The sequence below is a fragment of the Maniola hyperantus genome, chromosome 11, assembly GCF_902806685.2.
Source record: "Maniola hyperantus chromosome 11, iAphHyp1.2, whole genome shotgun sequence".
Taxonomy (NCBI): Eukaryota; Metazoa; Arthropoda; class Insecta; order Lepidoptera; family Nymphalidae; genus Maniola; species Maniola hyperantus.
In genome coordinates, this window is record NC_048546.1 from 2,119,286 (window position 1) to 2,141,198 (window position 21,913).

At 36.0% G+C, this 21,913-nt stretch overlaps 2 protein-coding genes and 1 long non-coding RNA gene across 6 annotated transcripts in view; 2 read left to right on the plus strand and 1 right to left on the minus strand.

Moving 5' to 3' along the window:
* LOC117986338 (max dimerization protein 1-like) overlaps positions 1 to 1,452 on the plus strand; it is a 363,758-nt gene extending 362,306 nt beyond the window's left edge. For all 3 annotated transcript variants that reach the window (XM_069501952.1, XM_034973176.2, XM_034973175.2), the window contains exon 6: positions 1,282 to 1,452. In XM_069501952.1, coding sequence (XP_069358053.1) covers positions 1,282 to 1,430 — 149 coding nt within the window. In that variant the 3' untranslated portion in view covers positions 1,431 to 1,452. The remainder of the gene's footprint in view (positions 1 to 1,281) is intronic.
* Positions 1,453 to 1,875: 423 nt separating this feature from the next.
* On the plus strand, positions 1,876 to 9,527 carry LOC138403032 (uncharacterized). Its single transcript, XR_011237337.1, has 2 exons — positions 1,876 to 2,150; positions 2,563 to 9,527. It is a non-coding gene; the product is annotated as an uncharacterized lncRNA (long non-coding RNA).
* Positions 9,528 to 12,667: 3,140 nt separating this feature from the next.
* Positions 12,668 to 21,310, minus strand: LOC117986337 (uncharacterized). Of its 2 annotated transcripts, none has more exons than XM_069501697.1 (7): positions 21,053 to 21,310; positions 20,857 to 20,975; positions 20,689 to 20,769; positions 19,646 to 19,754; positions 17,640 to 17,728; positions 16,069 to 16,216; positions 12,668 to 15,609 (listed from the first exon to the last, which is right to left on the minus strand). In XM_069501697.1, the coding sequence occupies exons 1-7, from the start codon at positions 21,078 to 21,080 to the stop codon at positions 15,458 to 15,460; spliced, it is 726 nt and encodes a 241-aa protein (XP_069357798.1). In that variant the 5' UTR covers positions 21,081 to 21,310; the 3' UTR covers positions 12,668 to 15,457. The 2 variants fall into 2 exon arrangements, with proteins under 2 accessions (XP_069357798.1, XP_034829064.1); XM_034973173.2 differs by having other exon boundaries at positions 19,646 to 19,769.
* Positions 21,311 to 21,913: the final 603 nt, after the last annotated feature.

A 21,913-nucleotide genomic window follows, 5' to 3' on the forward strand; every position in this document is an offset into this window, starting at 1 on the left:
AGACGTTATACTCCTGAGGGATTCGGTTATCGATCCCATCAAGCTGAAGTGTAGGATAACGTCGTAGCCTGGATTTATGTAGATAATCTAGACCGAGCACTACATTTATGTGAAAATGCGATACATCTTAACCGGAAATTATTTTTCATGCTTTCTACATACATACCTACTAGCGGAGCAGTATGTAGAATGTACTGGGAAGTTTGTTTAACGGAGATAGGCTTAGACGTCGATGGCCGCCTATTTGGGAAGTCCGGGGTTCGACCCTGGGTACGCACCTCTTCTTCTCGCGTCGGTCTCTCAATTTTGAGGATCGTGGTTCCCTCGAGATAATTCACGATATTGAGCCATTTTTCTCTATTGGAGGCCGTACGGAAGGCATTGCAGAAGGGTGTGTCGACCGCTTCTCGAATCAGCCCCCCAATTGTGTAAGAATAACCATTTCATGGCTATCGCAATCGTCAAAAAATTCTGCCCTTTGATTGGTTGATTCGCTGTTTACATTTTTTCACAGCCAATCAAAGGGCAGAATTCTTGACGATTGCGATAGCCATGAAATGGTTATTCTTACACAATTGGGGGGCTGGTCGGCCCAACGTCTCGGGCTTCGTCCGCGGGGTCTCCAACGCACGCATTTCTAACTTGAAATAAAAGTAAAAGAAAATAAAAATATTTTTTATTCAATTAAACTTTTACAAGTACTTTTGAATCGTCAAATGCATCTACCACTGGTTCGGAACGCTTTTCATACCAAGAAGAATCAGCAAGAAACTCAGCGGCTGCTCAGTTATGTCGGAGTTATTTGTGCGTTTTAAACAAAATATCGTATAGACGGGTAAAAACAGTTTATAGTAAGGGCGCGCACACGTGAGCATCGTTTGTCATGCAGAGACAAAAGTTGCTTGTGCATTTAAAATTGACAGAATCATTTAAAACTAACTGTCCTTTTCCACAGAGATTGTTGTGAAAAAGATAGTACTATTTTAAATTTGTTGCCTTCTCAAAAATTTATTATGGTATTGCTTTGAAGACGCCTTTTTTCGTACAGATATAATATAATTATATCTGAACAATTATTATGAAATAATGATTTATTTTAACTTTGAAATTGAAAATTAATTTAATGCTACCAACATTCATGCCTTTGTTCATAACCTTAGTGATTTTTCACTGTGTCAGACTTGATAAACATTTCCTAATTTGCTAATTTAAAATAAAGTTATGTGTTACCTTTAACTGGGATTTTAAGATATCTTATGCCTATTTCTCCTTAATTTTCAGATGAAGTGGACGTGATCGGCTACACGTCGAACCAGAGCGACAGTGAGTCGCTAGTGTCGGGGCACAGTGGCGACAGCGGGGTCGGAGTCGCACGCGGCCGGTCGCGGTACTGTAGCAAGCCTGCGCGCGCGCGGTATACTAGGGTCTAGGTGAGTAGTGACAATTACACGTGGAACCATAGCCACAGTGAGTCGCTAGTGTCGGGGCACAGTGGCGACAGCGGGGTCGGAGTCGCACGCGGCCGGTCGCGGTACTGTAGCAAGCCTGCGCGCGCGCGGTATACTAGGGTCTAGGTGAGTAGTGACAATTACACGTGGAACCATAGCCACAGTGAGTCGCTAGTGTCGGGGCACAGTGGCGACAGCGGGGTCGGAGTCGCACGCGGCCGGTCGCGGTACTGTAGCAAGCCTGCGCGCGCGCGGTATACTAGGGTCTAGGTGAGTAGTGACAATTACAGGTGGAACCATAGCCACAGTGAGTCGCTAGTGTCGGGGCACAGTGGCGACAGCGGGGTCGGAGTCGCACGCGGCCGGTCGCGGTACTGTAGCAAGCCTGCGCGCGCGCGGTATACTGGGGTCTAGGTGAGTAGTGACAATTACACGTGGAACCATAGTCACAGTGAGTTGCTAGTGTCGGGGCACAGCGGCGACAGCGGGGTCGGAGTCGCACGCGGCCGGTCGCGGTACTGTAGCAAGCCTGCGCGCGCGCGGTATACTAGGGTCTAGGTGAGTAGTGACAATTACACGTGGAACCATAGCCACAGTGAGTCGCTGGTGTCGGGGCACAGCGGCGACAGCGGGGTCGGAGTCGCACGCGGCCGGTCGCGGTACTGTAGCAAGCCTGCGCGCGCGCGGTATACTAGGGTCTAGGTGAGTAGTGACAATTACACGTGGAACCGTAGCCACAGTGAGTCGCTAGTGTCGGGGCACAGTGGCGACAGCGGGGTCGGAGTCGCACGCGGCCGGTCGCGGTACTGTAGCAAGCCTGCGCGCGCGCGGTATACTGGGGTCTAGGTGAGTAGTGACAATTACACGTGGAACCATAGCAACAGTGAGTCGCTGGTGTCGGGGCACAGCGGCGACAGCGGGGTCGAAGTCGCACGCGGCCGGTCGCGGTACTGTAGCAAGCCTGCGCGCGCGGTATACCTACCTACTACATAGGGTCTAGATGAGTATATAGTACCTACTTAGATTGGACGTCGTTACAATAAGGATTAGGAGGAAGAGATTTGGGAAACTTGTAGGTATCATAAATTCATAAATATTTCATTTCTCATTCCAGGTGGAAGGAGCGCGGCGCGCGACCATCTTCGTATAAAACAAAACATTCGTAGGACATTATGTTGGTACATGTACCGAGGCGCATGTTGTTGGCGAGTGACTCGCCCTGCGCCCGCGCCGCTCACAGTGACACACACACACACATACACACACTCCGCGACCATTACCGAGTACAAAATTGCCAAAAAAGCATTGTAATAAATCAACGTTATTTTTCTCTTCTCTTACAAATTACGAAATACCTACAATTGGCGTCGGGTTAAAAGAACTCTAACATTAAACCTGCGCAGTGGGCGACTAACACATCATTCATACAAGTGTGAGAGTTGAAGTGACGGACCACTAAATAGATCGTTTTCTTTGGGTGGTACGAACTACGGAGTGATGCATGACGGCCGGGGCATCTGTTACCGCCGCGCTATTACTTCGTCAGTCAACCTTTCGCTTCCCGCACTGTAGGGTAGTGCAGTAGGTCAGTGGATAGGATGCGCAGGCGCATCCTATCCACTGACGTCCAGACTCCAGAGTTCTTTTTACCTAAAGCGAATTGTATATATTTAGATTCTTTTGGTGTTAAAAGTTGGACTCTATTAATTATATTTTAAATGTTTAAAAAGTAAACGTCACTCTCCAAAATTCACGACATCATCACAAAGGGGCTTTAAAAAAAATTTATTAATGGTTTGCTACAAAATTGATTTCTGCCCCGAACAATTTGAAAAAAAATATCACATTTTTTTTATTCCATAAATATATTTATTTATTACAATATGTTTAAAGTTGGAAGATTATTATTATTATGTTTAAATTTTAAATTCCTTATTAGGTACTTATTGTTACTGATTTCACAAAAAAAATGATAATAATTGTCGCTCCAAAGCGAATGTTGTATAGATATCAATTTTATATTTTGTATATAATTTTTTTCTTGTATAATTTAATCAAATAGTTTTAGATCTGTGCGTGTTGGGCGGTAAATCTGACCGCTGTCAAATTATTATTTTAACTATTTTTGACTGGGTTATTTTAATCATGGCAACCCATCAAATTTTTTTATTAAATTAACAAAAAAAATACTAAAATGTGCGGCTATGAGAATTTTTAAGTAACAAATCGCATAGATCGCTTATTATTTTATTTTCTTACCTTACTTCTTATTATTGTGTTGCTATATCTAAAGATTTCGTGAACGCCATTCAAGACAACAGGCTCAAAAGAGCTGGAACCCAGAGCCAGTAAAATGAACATTTTTCAAGATGGCGTAAGCGATTTCCAAAGAGTAAGAAACACACAGATCATACACACGGAACTTTGCGCGTGGAAGTTTTGGAAAATGGAAATAAATGAGACAAAACGTTCATATTGGCGGACTCAATTACCCGAGCGAGTTCAATGTGACGTGTGTACGTCTGTAATACTCGTATGTCCAACATTGCTAACTAACACCGTATTGTTAAGTATTAATATTCAATGTTTTATGATCTCACTTCATTTGTCACAGGCCACTGCGAGTAATCAAGTCATGTTTTTTTTTTCTAATCACCTACCTACCGTGTTTTTTTTAAATTGTAATTAGATTTATACGTACTAAGCTAAAATATTTGAGCCAAGGCCAGTTCAGAATCTAACTTAATTTATTGTTTAATAATAAACATCTCACATGGCTTATATTTGTATTAAAAAAATAGCTATAATTTTATTTAAAACTCAAGTCTTAGTTTTCTTATGTCCGTACAATTCAATTCTATATGATATAAATCCATTCAAAATTAACATTTTAAAAGTTTCGTAACATTTTGAAAATTAAATTTTTACAGACACAAAATTACTCGCATGGTTTCTTATTTATGTAGACATTTCACATACCAAAAATATTATATGGAATGGAAAGCTGGACAATACACTGTGTTGATAAAAACGAACACTAGATACAGTGCGCGTCACCGAAGTTGAAAATGCAAACAATTAACGCCACAATACAACGTGTCAAATGCTGTTTCTAAAAGTTTCAATACATGAATCGCAGATAGAGCCGCACTATTGCAATCGCCCCTTGTACGTCACACGTTGTGTCAGTGTCTCGCTTTACAGTTTTACACCAGCCGCCTTCTTTGCGCGGTTTTTTAAGTGATTTAAAAAGTAAAAAAAGTCGATAAACGGCTCTCTCTCTCTATTGCGTAAACTCTTATAAGAGATAGAATTCCTCGAGTCTTCGAAAGGGCGCGCCGCCGTAGGTATATTTCTTGATCTTGGATCACATGGCCTGATATCCTTAAGTAATCTAAGTAAAAAAGATCTTGATATAGACTATTGCGCAATTCCAACTTTGGTGACGGTAACTGTAACATATCTAGAGAAGATTACACAATATATTTTTGTTATGACTATTGTATCTTATAATAATAAATTGTTAATTCATTTTATGATGCGTGACTGGTTTCATTGTATATTGTTTAAAAAAATTTACTCAAAACGTATTTTTTTTAACATGGCCCTATGCTCGATTCCAATCTAAACAGCTTTGAACTTTATTTCATAACCCTGATTACGTAACTTTGATGGTCGGAATCGCGACAATTGCAACGATGTTTCTATTGACTTAAATACTAACTAAGCGTAGTTCGTCACTATTGACTATACTCTCATGTTGATTGACTTGCTGTTGAGTGTTGGGAGGGGCTTCTAATTTCAATGTAAACTCATGATAGGTACTTAGTCCTTTCACATAATTATAATTTGGGTGGATTTTTATCGCTAATGCAACCTGTCCAAACTGCAGAATAACCTGATTGGTCGATAAACACGTCTCCGCTCTACTTCAGTGGCAATTCACTTAGTTCTGGATTGTGACGATCGCAATAATTGTAACCATCAAAAGTTACGTAATAACGGCACCGATGTTCTTTTTTTAAAATTCACATTGTAAATTGTTTTAGGTATGGATGTTGTAATAAGTATAGTTATAAACGTATGATTATTGAAATGACAGTCTGATCTCTTAAGATAATGCGTTATCGGTTGCGGCTGAGCCGCGTGTGTCCGTCGGGCGCCTCTCACATTCTAAACCAAAATCTTAAAATATTACGTTTGAAACTCACGCCGAACTTAACTTTTTTTTAATAATCTTGCCTAACGGTATTGACTTCTAGGCCCTTTGAACTTTGTAATTTGATATTCTGTTTTGCCCCAATTTTTTTTATTTATAATTAGCTACATAATAGCTTTGAAAATTAATATTTTGTTAACAATAATAATATTTTATATAGAATTTATGTAATATTCTGTAGATAACGAGTAAATCTAGTCTACGTGTAAACTGAATTAAATAGGTGAATACATAACTAAGTAGCATTATTGTACCTGTATTGGAGATTTATTACTAAATGAAAGTTTTGGCGCGTTTTTAAACGTAATATTATAATTCGAGCCCGATGCTTTACGTCATCTTTTTGCAAGCTATGGCTTTTGTGAATCAACTCAGTGTTGCATTATTATTTTTAAAATGTGTTGGGCCAGTAAACAACCGTAATACTATACGCGCATATATACATTGATTTGTGATTGGTAGAAACAGTAGGTATTATTAAATACACGTGTCCTTAACACCAAACTTATTAGGTATATACCTAACCGTATTGGTTGGTAAGGTAACTGTACATTATAATAAATATTTTGTACTGTTATTTGTTGAAAATAAGGTTCTCTTTGAAAAACAGTATTGGATCGTTTTAAGTAAAAAAAAAACTCAGACCTTGTACCTGCGCAGTAGGTGATTTAAGTGATAGCAGTCGTAGCAGGGATGTCTATCCTGCCGTGCATTTTGTTCTTCAATCTCGGGCCCTTTCTCTCCACTGCCCATCTGCCTATAGATTTATATATCTGCTGCTGTCGATCAGCGTCACTAATATTACTTGAAATTGAATATTTAAATCAATGTATCCTTCATTGATAGCGATGAATTGCTATCAAAGTTTGTTGCTACGATTTCCGATCACAAATCGATGGAATGCGTTTTGCACTGGAGTTGGATAATCGAATGCCCTTACTGCGTCCGTCATATCCTGCCTCGACTATGTCAATAAAAAAAATGTATATCATATATTTATTTGGAAAAATTATTTAATGTTTCACAAATACTTTTTATTTTTATTTTATTTATAGGCAGTGCTCTATCGATTTTTGTTCGAACCGTGTATCTACCAATGTTTCGCTTCACGCACGTACTCATTTTATACTCCGATACAGTTATACCTACGGGGTATTTATTTGTTTTGAACATTACGGGATAAACTGTATCAATAGATAAAAATACCTATACGATAATTGTGGTAAATCTTCAGTGGTTTCTTGTGGTTATAAATTCTTCGTTAATGTTCCAAATAAATGACACCGAAATATCTCAACCCAAAGTGATCAGCCTCCGCCATGTTTAGTTTCGCAACTATTAATGATGGGTAGAAGCGGCGACGGGACGCTTTAAGAGTACAAATTCTGTATAAGCCCCTACTTGAATGTTAATTCTAAACGTTAATTTTAATCACGAAACAGGGAGAAGGTATCGTTAAGGCTGGGTATCTATTTGTTTGCGAACTTGTTGGGCACTATACTCCTGAACTACCATGACGTCGCATTGCCTGCGATTATAATTGTTCTTTATGCGTATACACTGATATACTTACTACTCTAAGTCTAGTGCGCCCTATAATCGAGCTGGAGCATTATCATTTATAACATTACGATCGACATCGTTGTTATTGGCTAAAAAGGTACACACTGTATTTTTAACCAAAGAATGACCAAAATCTAAGATCCTTCGCAGTCACCGTCCTGCAAACCGCACTAGAAAGCAGACGCCATCTCAGTCAAGCGATACACAATATGTAATGTACATTGTGCACGTCTATTTAATTCAGTGCTAGGGATGTTGTTACACTATAAATTGCTCAGACATAAAATAACTTGCCTATTTGTGATTAAAGCAAATAATATTGACTTACTGGCGTGCTGCTCGATCAAAGGTTGGTGCAAGACGGGCGCGCTCTACAGTACTATAGAGTACAGTATACTGTAGAGAGTCTGTGTGGACTATCTACACAGATGGTGCCTGTATTGTGTTATGCCTTTTCACTACATGGTATGTATGTTTCTGCTTTTCCGAAGTAACTAGGAACTAGGAAGGAGCGCAGAGCACTATAGTTTCGCAAATAAAGTGGATATCCAGCTGTCAGAGTACTACGTAATAACGTATTACGGTATAACGTAAACCTAGTGTAAAAAAGTAATAGAAAAGCGCGCGGGCGACGGTCGTAGCCTACGGTGCAGCTCTGCCTTTGGTGTTGTCTCTTCCTTAACTAAATTATCTGTATCCTATTGCTACAGTGAGTTTGATTTGCGATATCTTCCGACTACCCTCCTTTCTCGTAGAAATACAATGTAATACAGGTGTACCACTGTAACGATAGGGTATTAGAGATGGTGCGACGATATATGCGCGCGCACCTCATTAGATAAGAAAAATGTTATTATAGCCGGAGTGCTGGTAGGAAATTTTGAGGGGGTACTTGATACAAGCGGCTACGTCTCATGATAGTTTGATGGTGGGTTTACGAAATTTGGCCTACCATATAATACTTATTAGGGCATGAAAATCACTTTATTAACGTCAGTCATGTCATGTCGTCGTAAAGTGCCTGCCAAGTCTAGATCAGAGGTACCTTAATAAGCTTCTAAAATATATTAGCTTCAATTCAAATACCTTCTCAAAATTTCCCGCCATCCCTTGGACCATTAGCAACAAATTGCAATAAACAGCCGTCCCCTGCCGCCGCTCCGCACCTAGCTCAACTTAGTCAGTGTAAATTATAAAATAAGTCCGGTATTGTAAAAAAAATTATATCACTGATTGTAAATATTTGGAGCCAAAATTTTTATACAAATTCATTATATTCTTATACCAAGATTATATTCTTGGACCAAGTTGGCTGGGGAGCGGCGGGAGAAGTCGGGTAGACTGCGCGGTATGCCATAAATTACTCTATGTTCATCTACTCGCCCTTTCCTTTTGCTCAAAGTACGCATCACAAAATTTAAAACAATGTTTAAAGTTTAATTCTTGCGTAAAAACTTATAATGTTCTCTCAGTAGTAAAAACAGCTGCAACTGTAAATATGTGCAAGCGAGACCGAGCTGAAATGCTATAAGCCTATAAACGATAAACATGTTGTCAATGGATTTTAAAATAACGGCGAACGTAGGTACTTTTAACGCACGATGCAAAAGTTACAAACCTAAAGGTATGCTTCTATCGTTACTTTCTATTTGGCGCTAATTTAACGAGTGAACAGATAAAATTTTCAAAAATAGGTACCTTTCTTTAACTCCAACTAGTTACTTTAATGAAAAAAAATTACACGCAAGTTTAGTGGCCCCAAAATCTATTGGCTTTCCTTGATTATGAAGTATAGGTAAGTACCTACTTGTAGGTAATCAATCTTTTAAATTGAACCACAAAGTTATTTTAGTCCAAATATACAATTTTTTCTTAAACAAGGAAATACAATATTGCTAGTTCAATTTTTAACAAACCTCTTAACAGACAGGTCTAAAATAGTGCATAATCTTTTTCACAATTTTTTTCTGCGGAAAAGAACGGAACCCTACTTTTGGACTTGCCAATTTGGAGATTTGTGTGCTGTGAATAAATAAGCACCTCCTAGAATGGCCTCAATAATTTGCGTGTTTTTTTCTATAGGTAGTAGCTGTGGGCATTTTTTTTTTTGTTTTTCGTAATGGCAACCCGCAGTCGATCGTTGTCTGATCGTAGAGGCAAACATTAGGTTCTATATTAACTAACTGCTGAGTGATTTGGCAGCATTATTCTATGTAATTGACGAAAAAGCACACATATAATTTACTATATGTAAAAAAAAGTTATAGAATTAATTTAATAAAATTATAAATAAAGCTTTCCTGTGTATTATTTTAAATTTTTCAACCCCAGAAATAATCTGTAGATTAAAACACACTTTTTCCTAATATAGTTTATTAATACCTACTGTCTGCTTACAATCTTCAATGAGAAGGGGGAGGGGATGATTTTTTATATCAAAAATTCTAAAACAGTAGGTAGGTAATTTGCTGTAGACATTTAGATCTAGAAAATAAATTACTATAGCTGAACTGAAGCTAAGTGTCATCTAACAATAAAACTTGCAAAAGTTAGCTTTGGCAAGTCACTTGCAGTTGCACTGTGTAAACGCAGTAATTCAATTTATGCAAGTTTCGTAAACTTGTAGAAATTGGCCTGTCTGACAGCTGCAAGTTTTATTCCTAGTGGACACTTAGCATAATGCAGATAGCTATACTTAGTTGAATAATCTTGTTGAACCGATTTCAATAAAATTTTGCAAAAGTGTAGAAGTCCTGAACCAGCTCAAACGCTAAACCGGTTTTGGCGAAATTCTGCACAAAGTTAGCTTTTATAACCTGGACAACCGAAGAACTGCCACTGGATTTTAAAAATACGTACTTAAATCCACGCGAAGTCGTGGGCAAGTCCGTTTAGTTATTAACTGTAGGAACCTATACTAAAGATTGTCAGTAAACAAAACCAAATTGTAATATCATTTTGATTTATTTCCATACATACACATTTTCATTACAACAAAGTCATCGACCAGCGATGGCCAGCAAAAGAGACAACAAAAACGATATTAGTGGTTGGATCAAGTGAACATCATAATTTAGGTATGTACATTTTCAGAAGTACCCTCTTGGATTGTGTCTTGGACTGTAGAATAAAATGAAATGATTTTTTGGGGCTAGAATTCATTATTAAAGAGATTTCATTCTTTTTAAAAGATCATGATTTTTAGTCTTTTTTAAAATTAATTAATGATTAACGTTCCGCACGCCTGTACGGAAAGCGATTAATGACGACACTCAAGGTGTAAACGACAAATATTTTTTTAATTTTTTAACATAAAAATATTTTCCCGCAGAATTCGGTTCGTCGCTTTATGTTACTAAATTGAAAAAAAGTGTCGTTTACGGATTGTGACACTATTCACCTGCCGTTCAGCGTGACGATCATGTTAAAATAAATAAAAATCATGACTTTTTAAAATTATTTTAGCTCCATAAACTAGGTACCGCCATACAAAAAATCATTTCATATTATTTTAATATTATTATTATTATTATTATTATATATATATTTTTTTAAAGAATATTAGCCATGTTTAATGACTAATATTCCCCTTTCCTCTCCAACTAAGCGTCAAAGCTTGTGCTAGGAGTAGGTACGACAATAGTGCAACGGGCGGGGTTTGAACCGTCGACCTTTCGGTTTTCAGTCCACTCCTTTACCGGTTGAGCTATTGAGGCTCGTTTATTTTTATTTAAATTATTATTATATTATATTATATATATAGTTATATTATATTATATATATTATATATATAGTTATATTATATTATAGTATATTATATATATAGACTGTTCCAAGACCCTATTTTACATACATTAGAGCGGTAACATTTAATTTTCAACATGAAACGCAACGCAATTAAACGATCTGAACGCGGCGTTTGCTCGGTCTGGCTTGTGAAACGTTTTTAAACACGTATGTATACGTATGGTATGGTTTGGTCTAGTGTATGTAATGTGATTCTGGCAATAAAAAACATAGAAACGTGTGTCTTACGACTCAGGTCACGATTTCATTATCTTGAAACTTTTACTTCTAAATAAGTTATTATGCTGATCAATTGATCCCAACCACTATTTTAATATACATGATAATTATAATACATAAAGGTTTTCTTTGGTACATATTTAATTACTTAGGGCCAATTGCTTATCAGGCGGTTAGAGTTACATTTAAAGACTCTAAATAGTGCACGCTACTAAACAATAGGCTCGCGACTGGCAACTAAAGTCACGTCGTTTTATTGCTCTAAATTAAATTTAAAACTGTAAAACTGTGTCTGTTCTTTTCATATTATATTAGTAAGAGGATGGGGATACTCTAAAATTTAGGTGTGCTCAGAATTAGTACCAACCCTGCCATGGAGGTATGAACACTGACTTGTACAGCCCATTTTGCGCTATATTGGCGGTCCATGTGTAACTGTAACGGTAACGTAACTTTAACCGTCTGATATGCAACTGATCTGTAGTCGAGGTCTTTTTGAATATTGGTACTCGTACATAGTTACCACAGTTAGTTTATATTGCAGATACAATAGGTTTTTACGCATGTCCGGTGGTGGTTAGAATTAACGGTAGAAACTAGAAACCATTAATTTTTTATACAGATTGACAACTATGTAGTAAAGCTTCGGTGTTTACAGTGCGACAAGGCTATCTTGGCGCGTGGCGAAAATCGGAACTAACGTTGCCATCAAGTGTCCCCTTTGTTCTTGTTTGAATATTCTAAGCCTTTGTTCTCCAACAGCGCCCCCCTGTCAATGTCAGTCAAGTGCCAAGAGAGCCTTGTCGCACTGTAAGTAATATGTATAAAAGTCGAGTCGATGCGAGTCCGCCTCACACTTTACCGGTTTTTTAGGAGCGCCTATCTACTCGTATATATGTACATCGATGTCGACGGTGATATATGTATGTGCAACAACATACAACATGGCGAAATGTGGTTTCACTAGTTATTTTTAAGGGCCCTACAATATAATTCCACATACGACTCTTCAATATCGGGGCAAAAGCCCAAGGAACTTTCAAGAGAAGATCAAGTAATAATCATTTGGCACATTCAGCCAACATTATCAGACCTCGACTGTACAATATGGAATGTAGAAATGGCACACACTGCACAGGTTAACAATACTTTTATGTTTAAGTTTAATAATATATAATTATAATTAGATATAATCATTCATGTACCTAGCTACCCCAACTCGGAACTAAGTTTGAATTAAAATTATTCAAAATGGTTCAAAAGCTTTAAACAAAATTAAAAGTATTTAAAAAAAAACAAGCAAAAATTTAAATACATATACATATGTACATATACAAAACTAACTCATTTGAACTTTCATATTAAGATTTTGCACGTGGTAGTTAGCGAATTTAAAAATTTCATAATTTTCCAATTAGGACATACAATATGTTACCTTATTTATATTGACACAAGATTATGTTAGTTGTCTGGTGCGCGCAAAACAAATAGTCAAAATTATAAGACTCATTTTGTTTCTTGAATATTTTAACTTAAACTTTAATTCCACTCGTAAAGTATTTCTCTAAATTAACCTCATCTGTGTACATATTAACTCCCCTGTCTGACATCAGAACTTAAGCCACCAAAATAAAATTATAGACAAACATAGTTCCGCCATCTTTTTCTTTTTTTACATTTTTTATCTGTGAACCACTACGAAATAATTGTGCTTTTCTTAATATTCTTATACATATTCCTACATCGATCGCCCTACCACTAAAAATGAGTATTAATTATTTTTTAAATATCAACATATTATTTGATAATAATTGTAACATAAATCTTTAATCACATGATATAATATTTTTGTATGCTTCTCATTTATAAGCTCGCGTTTATACCACATGGTCTATGGTCATTCACTTAAGGTTTTTAATTTTTAAAATTAACCAACGTAATAGGTAGAATTTATATTATTTTAAAATTAATTAAAACAATTTGTTAGAATTAACATTATTATTTAGAACAATAATTAACCAACGAAATTTTAATACAATTCACTAAATCTAAAAATTATTATGCCACCATTCGGCAGGTTTTTCTTCAATTTTAAGCTTAGTATTAGAAAGTAAGCCATTCGAGGATCATATATACATACCTACACATATTTTTTTACTAAAACAGACATAAATCAAGCTATCCTTTTCCATATAGAAGATTGGGAGAAGGATAGCATTATATTTAGTCCTGAGTCAATGACTATCAATTATTAAATATTAATTTTTAGAGAACCTTCTGCGATTGTAGGAATAATTAACTCTAGAATGAGCATTTAGGAATGTGTGCGTGCAAATCTTTGGCTCTTCACCAATTACACTTGCTTTCATGTAAGTACATATAGGTACATCATACTAAGTATGATACATACTTTTTGATTATTTAATCATTAAATTATTTATAAGTCGTTATAATTTTCATAGTTTCATGAATTGAAAATAATAATAAGTAATATACCAACAGTTACAATAATATCAAATGTAAATTTTTGTAAACAATTTCTCACTTTAATATTTTAGACAAATTTCAATTCCTTTAGCGTCTCTCTATATGTATATAATACCACGAAACCATAGATTAAAGTAAGAGTATCTACGGTTTTTATTTTATTTTTTTACACACGAAAAAAATATTTTCAAAGTATTTTTCTCAATGATTTATTTTAATGCAATTTATCTATGACAAAATGGCGACAGTAGGTAAATAATCGATTGTTTCGATATGTGTTAAAAAGCTGTTATAAAGCGATTAATCGTGTTCATTTGATTTTAATATCATTACAACTTTGATGAATAATCCCAAATAAAAAGATACAAGTAGTCATTGATTTATTATTTATTTGTGATTTATTTTATTTTCATATATTTGGGGGGCTACGCTAGTTGAATATCTGGTATATATCTGTGATTTAAGGTAATTAATATCACGATTTTATTTTGAACTAATCTTCTAATCATTTAGTTTGATTATTAATTTATTAGTTATATTTATAATACTAATATTATTACAATTACCGTCTCTCATATGTATTTATCATTCGAATATCTTTAAATGGTCACTAACGTCCGAAATTAATAATAATAATTCATATGTAATAAATTACTTAGCAATATTGTTATTTGTCAGAAAAGACTGTACAATTTTTACAAATAACAAGGTTGCTAATAAACTTATCGGCAAAAAACGATTAATTTTATTATTACTTTCACCCGTAAAAAACACATTATAAAACTTAAAATAATGTAAATAATTTTTTAATAAGGATATAATATAGCTAGTTAGACATTTAAAAGTCGCACAAGGCATAGGAATCATAAAGTTAATTTATGCTAACTAAGTACTAAAAAAATACATAAAAAAATAAACAAAATGTATAAAGAATACAAGAGTATAAGTAACAAAATCGATTGCACCAATGTGACGATAATTCTAATTGAAATATGAAGAATTCTACTTGCAAGTGCTTGATCAAAATCTACTTGCAAGTACAAGTATTTCACTTCTAGAAGTCTATTTGCAAGTGTTTAAAGCTATTTCTAGAAGAATTCTACGGCATGAACGCAAGTGCTGATGACAAAAGTTCTACTTGTAAATATTTGAGGACTAGAAAGCACTTGAAGCAAGTATTCTATGACTTGTACTATATATCCTACTCGCTTGTGATCTATGCCAACAATTCTACATGAAAGTATAGAATTAAATTGTCTTTAAAGACAAGATTTCTAATTGCAAGTGATTCCATGGCAACAATGATTCTACTTGCAAATGTATGAAGGAAACACTTCTACTTGCAAGTAAGTAGATGAGGAGTGTTGCATCGTCAGAATTCTACACGCAAATGCACAACAAGAATTCTTCTTACAAGTGAACCACGACAAGAATTCTACTTATTAACACCACGACTAGAATTCTACTTGGTGTTTTCACAGCAAGAATTCTTCTTACGAGTACCACAAGAATTCTACTTGCAAGTGTATCACTAGAAGAAGTGTACCACGACAAGAATTCTACTTGGTGTTTACACAGCAAGAATTCTATTAAAAGTGTTTCCGTGATATGAAATTTGCTTAGGTCTACTTGCATTTGTATGTGTTCGACGTCCAGAATTCTACTTGAATTGATGTTTTTTTTTAGGAATTTGTCTGCATTCGCTTACTTTGCTTTATTTATCGTCTTGAACTAGTTTTACGCTTTCGTCGTCGTGTCGGCCGCTGTGTGGTCGTCTCAAAGGCCGCGGGTGTTGAAGTATAGAGAACCTTTCAGTTTGTTGCGCGCTCGGCTTTTTACTAAGCGCCGTGCGGAGATGGCTTTCACCTGAATATTACAAATATTACGGTCAAAATTTAAAGAATATTAGTTTACTGATCTATCAACGCCTCGCAAAATTCAACCTATAAAAGCGTACCCTAGAGGTTGAATTTTTAAAAAAGCGTTTTAGCGGATGTCTACGTCATAATAACTATCCGCATGCCAAATTTCAGTCCAGTGCGTGGTTTGACCTGTGCGTTGATAAATCAGTCAGTCAAGGGCTAACTTGTACATAGGAATTTTAAAAAGTCAGATTTTCCTTTTATAAATTACTATCGGATACCCGTCGTGTTAATACGCTAAAGAAAAAAAAATCCGTATTTCTTTTTTTTCCTTGTCTAAACCTATATTCGCATGATTGCCTTTCCTGTTTGGGGCACATCGGTTGGATGGGTTTAAAATCTATAACGGACACAGGTTAAAACATTTTTTGTGTTTTTTAAATTAAGATAATATAAATCAAACCTGGTAAAGACAGTGGTCGTCCACATAAGCTCAAATCGTGTGACCTCGGCGACACTGATCGGGAAGAGCGGGGTCTGCTCGGAGTGTTGTTATTTTTGTTTTCCTCGTTCCTGTTACCCCGGCGAGGGGACCGAACCGGTAGGAGTTCCTGGATGGGAGGTTTTTTGTGTTTTTTAGGGAAGTATTGATAAAAATTGGTATAATAGGCTAAAAATTAATACTATTTAACTAAATACATAGTTTCGTAATGTGATTACACTACACTACATGAAATGAATTTCAAATAAAATGAACAAAATAATAAGATGTGTGAAGCAAAGTAATGAATAATGCGAACTATTCAAGGTTTAGTAATCAAAAATCAAATGAAATGATGAAAATGAAAAAAAATCGACACAATAAATCGACGACAGTAATTCTACTTACAAGTGTAGCACTACAAGAATTCTACTTGGTATTTCCACAGCAAGAATTCTACTTACAAGGTACTACAATAAGAATTCTACTTGGTGTTTTCATAGAAACAATTCTACTTGCAAGTGTTTCCACGAAAAAGAACAGAGACAGAGTAAGGGTTGATTCAAATGATATAATTGAAACAAAGCGAATTTCTTAACATTAGAAAACATATTAAATAAAAAGCCTTTATCTCTAGCCACTACATAAAACATACCGAGAAAAAATCACGATTTTTTTGCACGAAAAAATAGGTGTGATTTACTTACGTGTTAGAAATAGGTCATTATGCTATATAAAATTTAGAAATTCGCTTCGATTCGCGGCCAATGTAACCAGCCCTAATATAACAAGTTAAATCAAGAAGAAATTATTAAAAAACTAGATGATGCCCGCCTCTTCGTCCGCGAATGTAGGTTTTTAAAAATTCCGTGGGAACTCTTTGATTTTCCGGGATGAAAAATAGCCTGTCCTTCCCGGGATGCAAGCTATCTCTGTACCAAATTTCATTAAAATCGGTTGAACGGATGGGCCCTGAAAAGATAGCAGACTAACAGACAAAAATTATTAATTATTCTCTGAAAATACTCTCTACTCTAAATCTCGACACCTGTAACATGCAAAAGCTCCCAACGCCCAAAAAAGTGCGAAATTCCAGCCGGAATATCTACTATCGAGACCCCCGCTCCGCGCAATCTGATATGCCTTTACCTACCCCTAGTTTTTTTTAATACGTTTGAAAAACCGCTTCAAGAGAGTGACATAGGCTACATTTTATCCAGGAACATAATATAGTTTGCACGGGATTTTAAAAACCTAAAATCCACGTCCGCGTCCGCGTGGACTACACAAATTTTAAACCCCTATTTCACCCCTTAGGGGTTGAATTTTCAAAAATCCTTCCTTAGCGGACGCCTACGTCATAATAGCTATCTGCATGCCAAATTTCAAACCGATCCGTCCAGTAGTTTGAGCTGTGCATTGATAGATCAGTCAGTCAGTCAGCTTTTCGTTTTATATATTTAGATATCATTGGATTGAAGGCTGGAATTTCACACCCTATAGGATAATCTAGACAGGACAACACAAGAATAATTAAAGACATTGTTAGTAACCTTTTCGTGTGAATTGACCGAGCAAGCGCTATATGAGACGGGCGCGTCCGTGAAGTCGAACGCGCTCGACGCGCGGTACGACAGAGACTCTGCGTCCGAGCGACGGGAGAGAATCGTTAGTATGCTTTAGACCTTATTATGTTAATATGTTATACATTCTAAGGCGCTTAGGGCCCTTTCACAATACTTGCGATGCGACGTCGCACCCCAAGTACTGTGGAAGAGCCCTTACATAACACCGCAGTGCGAAAGGGAAACGCCCATTCGTCAAAGGGTTTTTGGCCAAAGTGCATCCATCAATGAAATTAATGAAAGGCATTAGGACTGAGAGCACAGATCAAGAAACAAGCACTATTTTGGACATCGAACTCAGAGGAACTTTTATAAACCTTTTTGTTTATTTGTTTTCTCAGTAACAATTAGTGCAATGCCTACATTGCCAAGATTATCATTACGAGTGTTACGCACAAACCGTTACGAGCAATATTTCAGTCAATAAATAAATAAATATTTCAGTAAATAAGTTTTTTTTTTGTATTCATAACATGAATTTTGGCCAAGAATGGGCGTTTCCCAATTCCCTTTCGGAGCCTAATGGCATACACAATATTGTGGTGCGACGACGTTATTGCAAGAACGATGTCACACCGTAACGCGATGCGATGACGCAATGCAAAAATTTCGTCGCACCAGGCAACGTACAACTAGATCTTATCCATTTTCATCTATTATGAACCTGTCGATTAAGGACCCCAGGGTTGGAAAAAAAGTTAAATAAAAATGTTTAAAATTACTTTTTTATCAAAACAATTGATTGTTTAAAAACATTTGTTTAATTAAATGTTAAACTTTAAAACAATGTCAACCCTGGACTTCAAGTCGACTGAAAACGCGTCGTCGTATCGCAGATTTATACGTTGCGGCAGCGCAAGCGCCAATGTTACAAATTTTAGTTAGTAAAAACGTACAAATAGCATGACTACCCCTGTAGATACGAGTGAACACTGTATTACAGTGAGTTCCCCCATTCCTAAGTACTTAGTTTTAGGTAATTAATGTGTTAAAAGTTTGTGTTGGTTTAGTGTTCTTTATATCTGTGTGAATACACTCTGAACAAAATTTTCTTTATAAAAATAATTAGAAAGTTAGTTTTAGCCTAGTCTATGATTTATTGATGAAATAATGCTGGTAATTAGAGACAAAAAATATAAAGTAGGTAAAGCAGGAAGGTGTTAATTTCTTTATTGATCATGCCATTTACTTTTAATTTAATAAAATTTATGTTTGATAATAAAATATATTAAGAATAAACTCATTATCATGGCCAATATCGATCCGTTTTTTCATAATAATATAATATAAAATAACAACTGAATCATCATCTCAACCCACCGCCTTCCGACTACTGTGCGACAAGGCGCGTGGCGAAAATCGGAACTAACGTTGCCGTCAAGTGTCCCCTTTGTTCTTGTTTGAATATTCTAAGCCTTTGTTCTCCAACAGCGCCCCCCCCTGTCATTTCATTCATGTGCCTAGAGACCCTTGTCGCACAGGTTTCAGCTCAGACTGAGAAGGATTTAGGCAATAGTCCACCACGCTAGCCAAGTACGACTTCACACACTTTTGAAAAAATTATAGAAAACTCTCAGGCATGCAGATTTTCTCACAATCTTTATCTTCAATGTTAACCATAATGTTCTCAAAGGTGTGTAAAGTCTCAATCTGCACTTAGCCAGCATGGTGAACTTTGGTCTAGAACCTTCTCATTTTGTGAGGAGACCCGTTCTCAGTAGTAGGCTGGCAATGGGTTGATGATGATGATTATGAATAATTGGGGTTTAGATGAGTTTGGTTGTATACAGCAAAGAGCAACCGCCGAGTTTCTTGCTGGTTCTTCTCGGTAGGTACAGCATTCTGAACCAGTAGTAAATTAAATTAGTTGACGATTCAAAAGCACTTGTAAAAGTTTACTTGAATAAAAATATATTCTATTCTATTCTACATACCGTGTGGCCAGCAACTAGTAGGGGGAGGTGATCTAATTAAATGTTCATGGACTTCTTTGAGTGTCATCGGATCATCTTCTACAAAACTGAGAGCCGTGCTACCAAACTCCTGAAAAGTTATAAACTAGAATTAAGTTTAATCAGTAGTCAGAAATAACAAAACGCATAAGAATTAGTATTATACTAGAAATTACATTATTTATTTTATTTTTTATTTATTAGTAAAGATGCACATATATTTGAAAAACACCACACAAATATTTAAAAAATAGATAAGTAGTTCCCACTTAATAACTAAACCAGAAAACTCTAAAAGTTATAAGTTGGCCATTTGCGTAGGTGGTGTATCTGACTCCTAACTAGTTTGCCTGTGTCTAGGATAAAAATAAACATTGCTAAAACTAAATATACAGCATCAAAATGTAGCTTTTAAAGGTTCATAACTTGACGCTTTACTAGACTGTGTTCCAAAATGTTTTAACTTTAAATCCCACCAATGGGATTGTAGCTATAGGTTCTATAATAACCTCATACATACATACTCCTGTAAAAAACCTAACTCACAGTATAAATCCTAGGATTCTACAGTGAAAAATAGGATTTATTAATTCATAATGATAAAAGTGTGTGATGATTATTATTTTCAGACTTTTATCAGCATTCAGTTGGTAAATCCTATCTGGCCCAAATTGATAGACCTAAAAGTGGTACCATCAATTTCTGCAAGGCACATTATGGAAATGATTAATGAGTACAATAACTAGATATGCTTTTAAGTTTTATTATAACACTAGCTGATGCCCGCTACTTCATCAGTGTGGAATTAGATTTTCCAAAACACCGTCGGAACTCTTTGATTTACCGGGAGAAAAAGTAGCCTATGTCACTCTCAAGGTCTTTATACCCCTGCAAAAAATCACGTCAATCTGTTGCACCGTTGCAACGTGATTGAAGGACAAACCAACAAACAATTCGCATTTATAATTACTGATGTTCAATCTTAAAAAAATTAGTGAAGTGTAATATTTTGTAAAGCAAATTACCTGTGACATTAATATAGTATCATCAGATTCACATTCATCAGCGTGACTGTCTATCAAACTTTCCCTGCTCGCCATCACTTGCTGCAACGATTATATCACGAGTTAATGACCAACACATTACATACAAGCAGAATTAGCTTACATAAGGTCTTTGGTGTATGTACTTACTTGTAAATATGGATTATCTTGTCTAGAAAGCCGTAACGCTTCCATATCCTGGGCTATGTTCCTCGTACGGCCAGGGGTCAGTAAAACAGCAGGCGAACCACTCATATTTGGGCCCAAAACTAAAAAAACCAACGAACATAGATTATTTTCGTAAGCACGATGTTCATCAAAATAATACCCCAATTTAGAAACGCACCAGACAGGGAATCGTTACTGCCTTGCATTTTCCACTTAAAACGTCCTAAACCAATTTAATACACGCGAAATTCATTAAAACTCTTTAGAAAGGCGTTTTCGCTTTGTAATGATATTTACTCTACTGTTATGTATTATACTATGACGGTACCGTTATAAATGCACTTGTAACATAAATAAAAATTACTTTCGATGGCGGATAAATAATTTTATTGTATTTTTATGAGCAAAAATTGCAAAAATGTGCGAAAAATGTGAAATGACTGATAAGCAACTGACAGATAGCTTAGAAAATTTGCAATCTATGTTCAGGTCACAGAGTACATTGGTTCAGGCCATGTTCAGGCCATGATCCGTGTCATTCTGCCTGAAGTAGAATAGTCCATAAAATATAGTCCTTAATAATAATTAAGGTTCATTCAAGGACTATAATGAATAGTCCTTATATCAAAGATATTAAAAAAAATGAAATGAGAACGAACATCTGTTTTTTTGGTTTGAGCTAGCCGCCAAAGGTCTTAATAAATTATTACTTCCTAAATCCATGGGGTAGGTAGCTATTTCCAAATATTCTTCGAGCGCGTATATGAAATGCCATGAAATCTATCGCTAAGCAATGAACTATTTTAATGAGATGAAGCCACAAATTATTAACACGCTCTGTTGAAGACATACCAATGTACTCTGTGGTTGGAGTGCACAAATCGACCGAAAAGAGTTGAATTTAAATGAGGGCGTCACTTTCGTTCACAGGAACAAGATGTAACCTGTGTGTGAATGTGTAACACCCACCATCTTTGCAACCTTTTATTTCTGGTCGGTGTTTGCAACCTAAACAATAAACATACCTATTTGATATTTT

Coding starts and splice junctions, on each gene's coding strand:
- LOC117986337 (XM_034973173.2), bottom strand. CDS start 21,080: ATGCAAGGCAGTAACGATTCCCTGTCTG. Junction 20,976..21,052: donor CAGTAACGATTCCCTGTCTG/GTGCGTTTCTAA, acceptor TGGTTTTTTTAG/TTTTGGGCCCAAATATGAGT. Junction 16,217..17,639: donor CGGTCAATTCACACGAAAAG/GTTACTAACAAT, acceptor CCTCCCATCCAG/GAACTCCTACCGGTTCGGTC.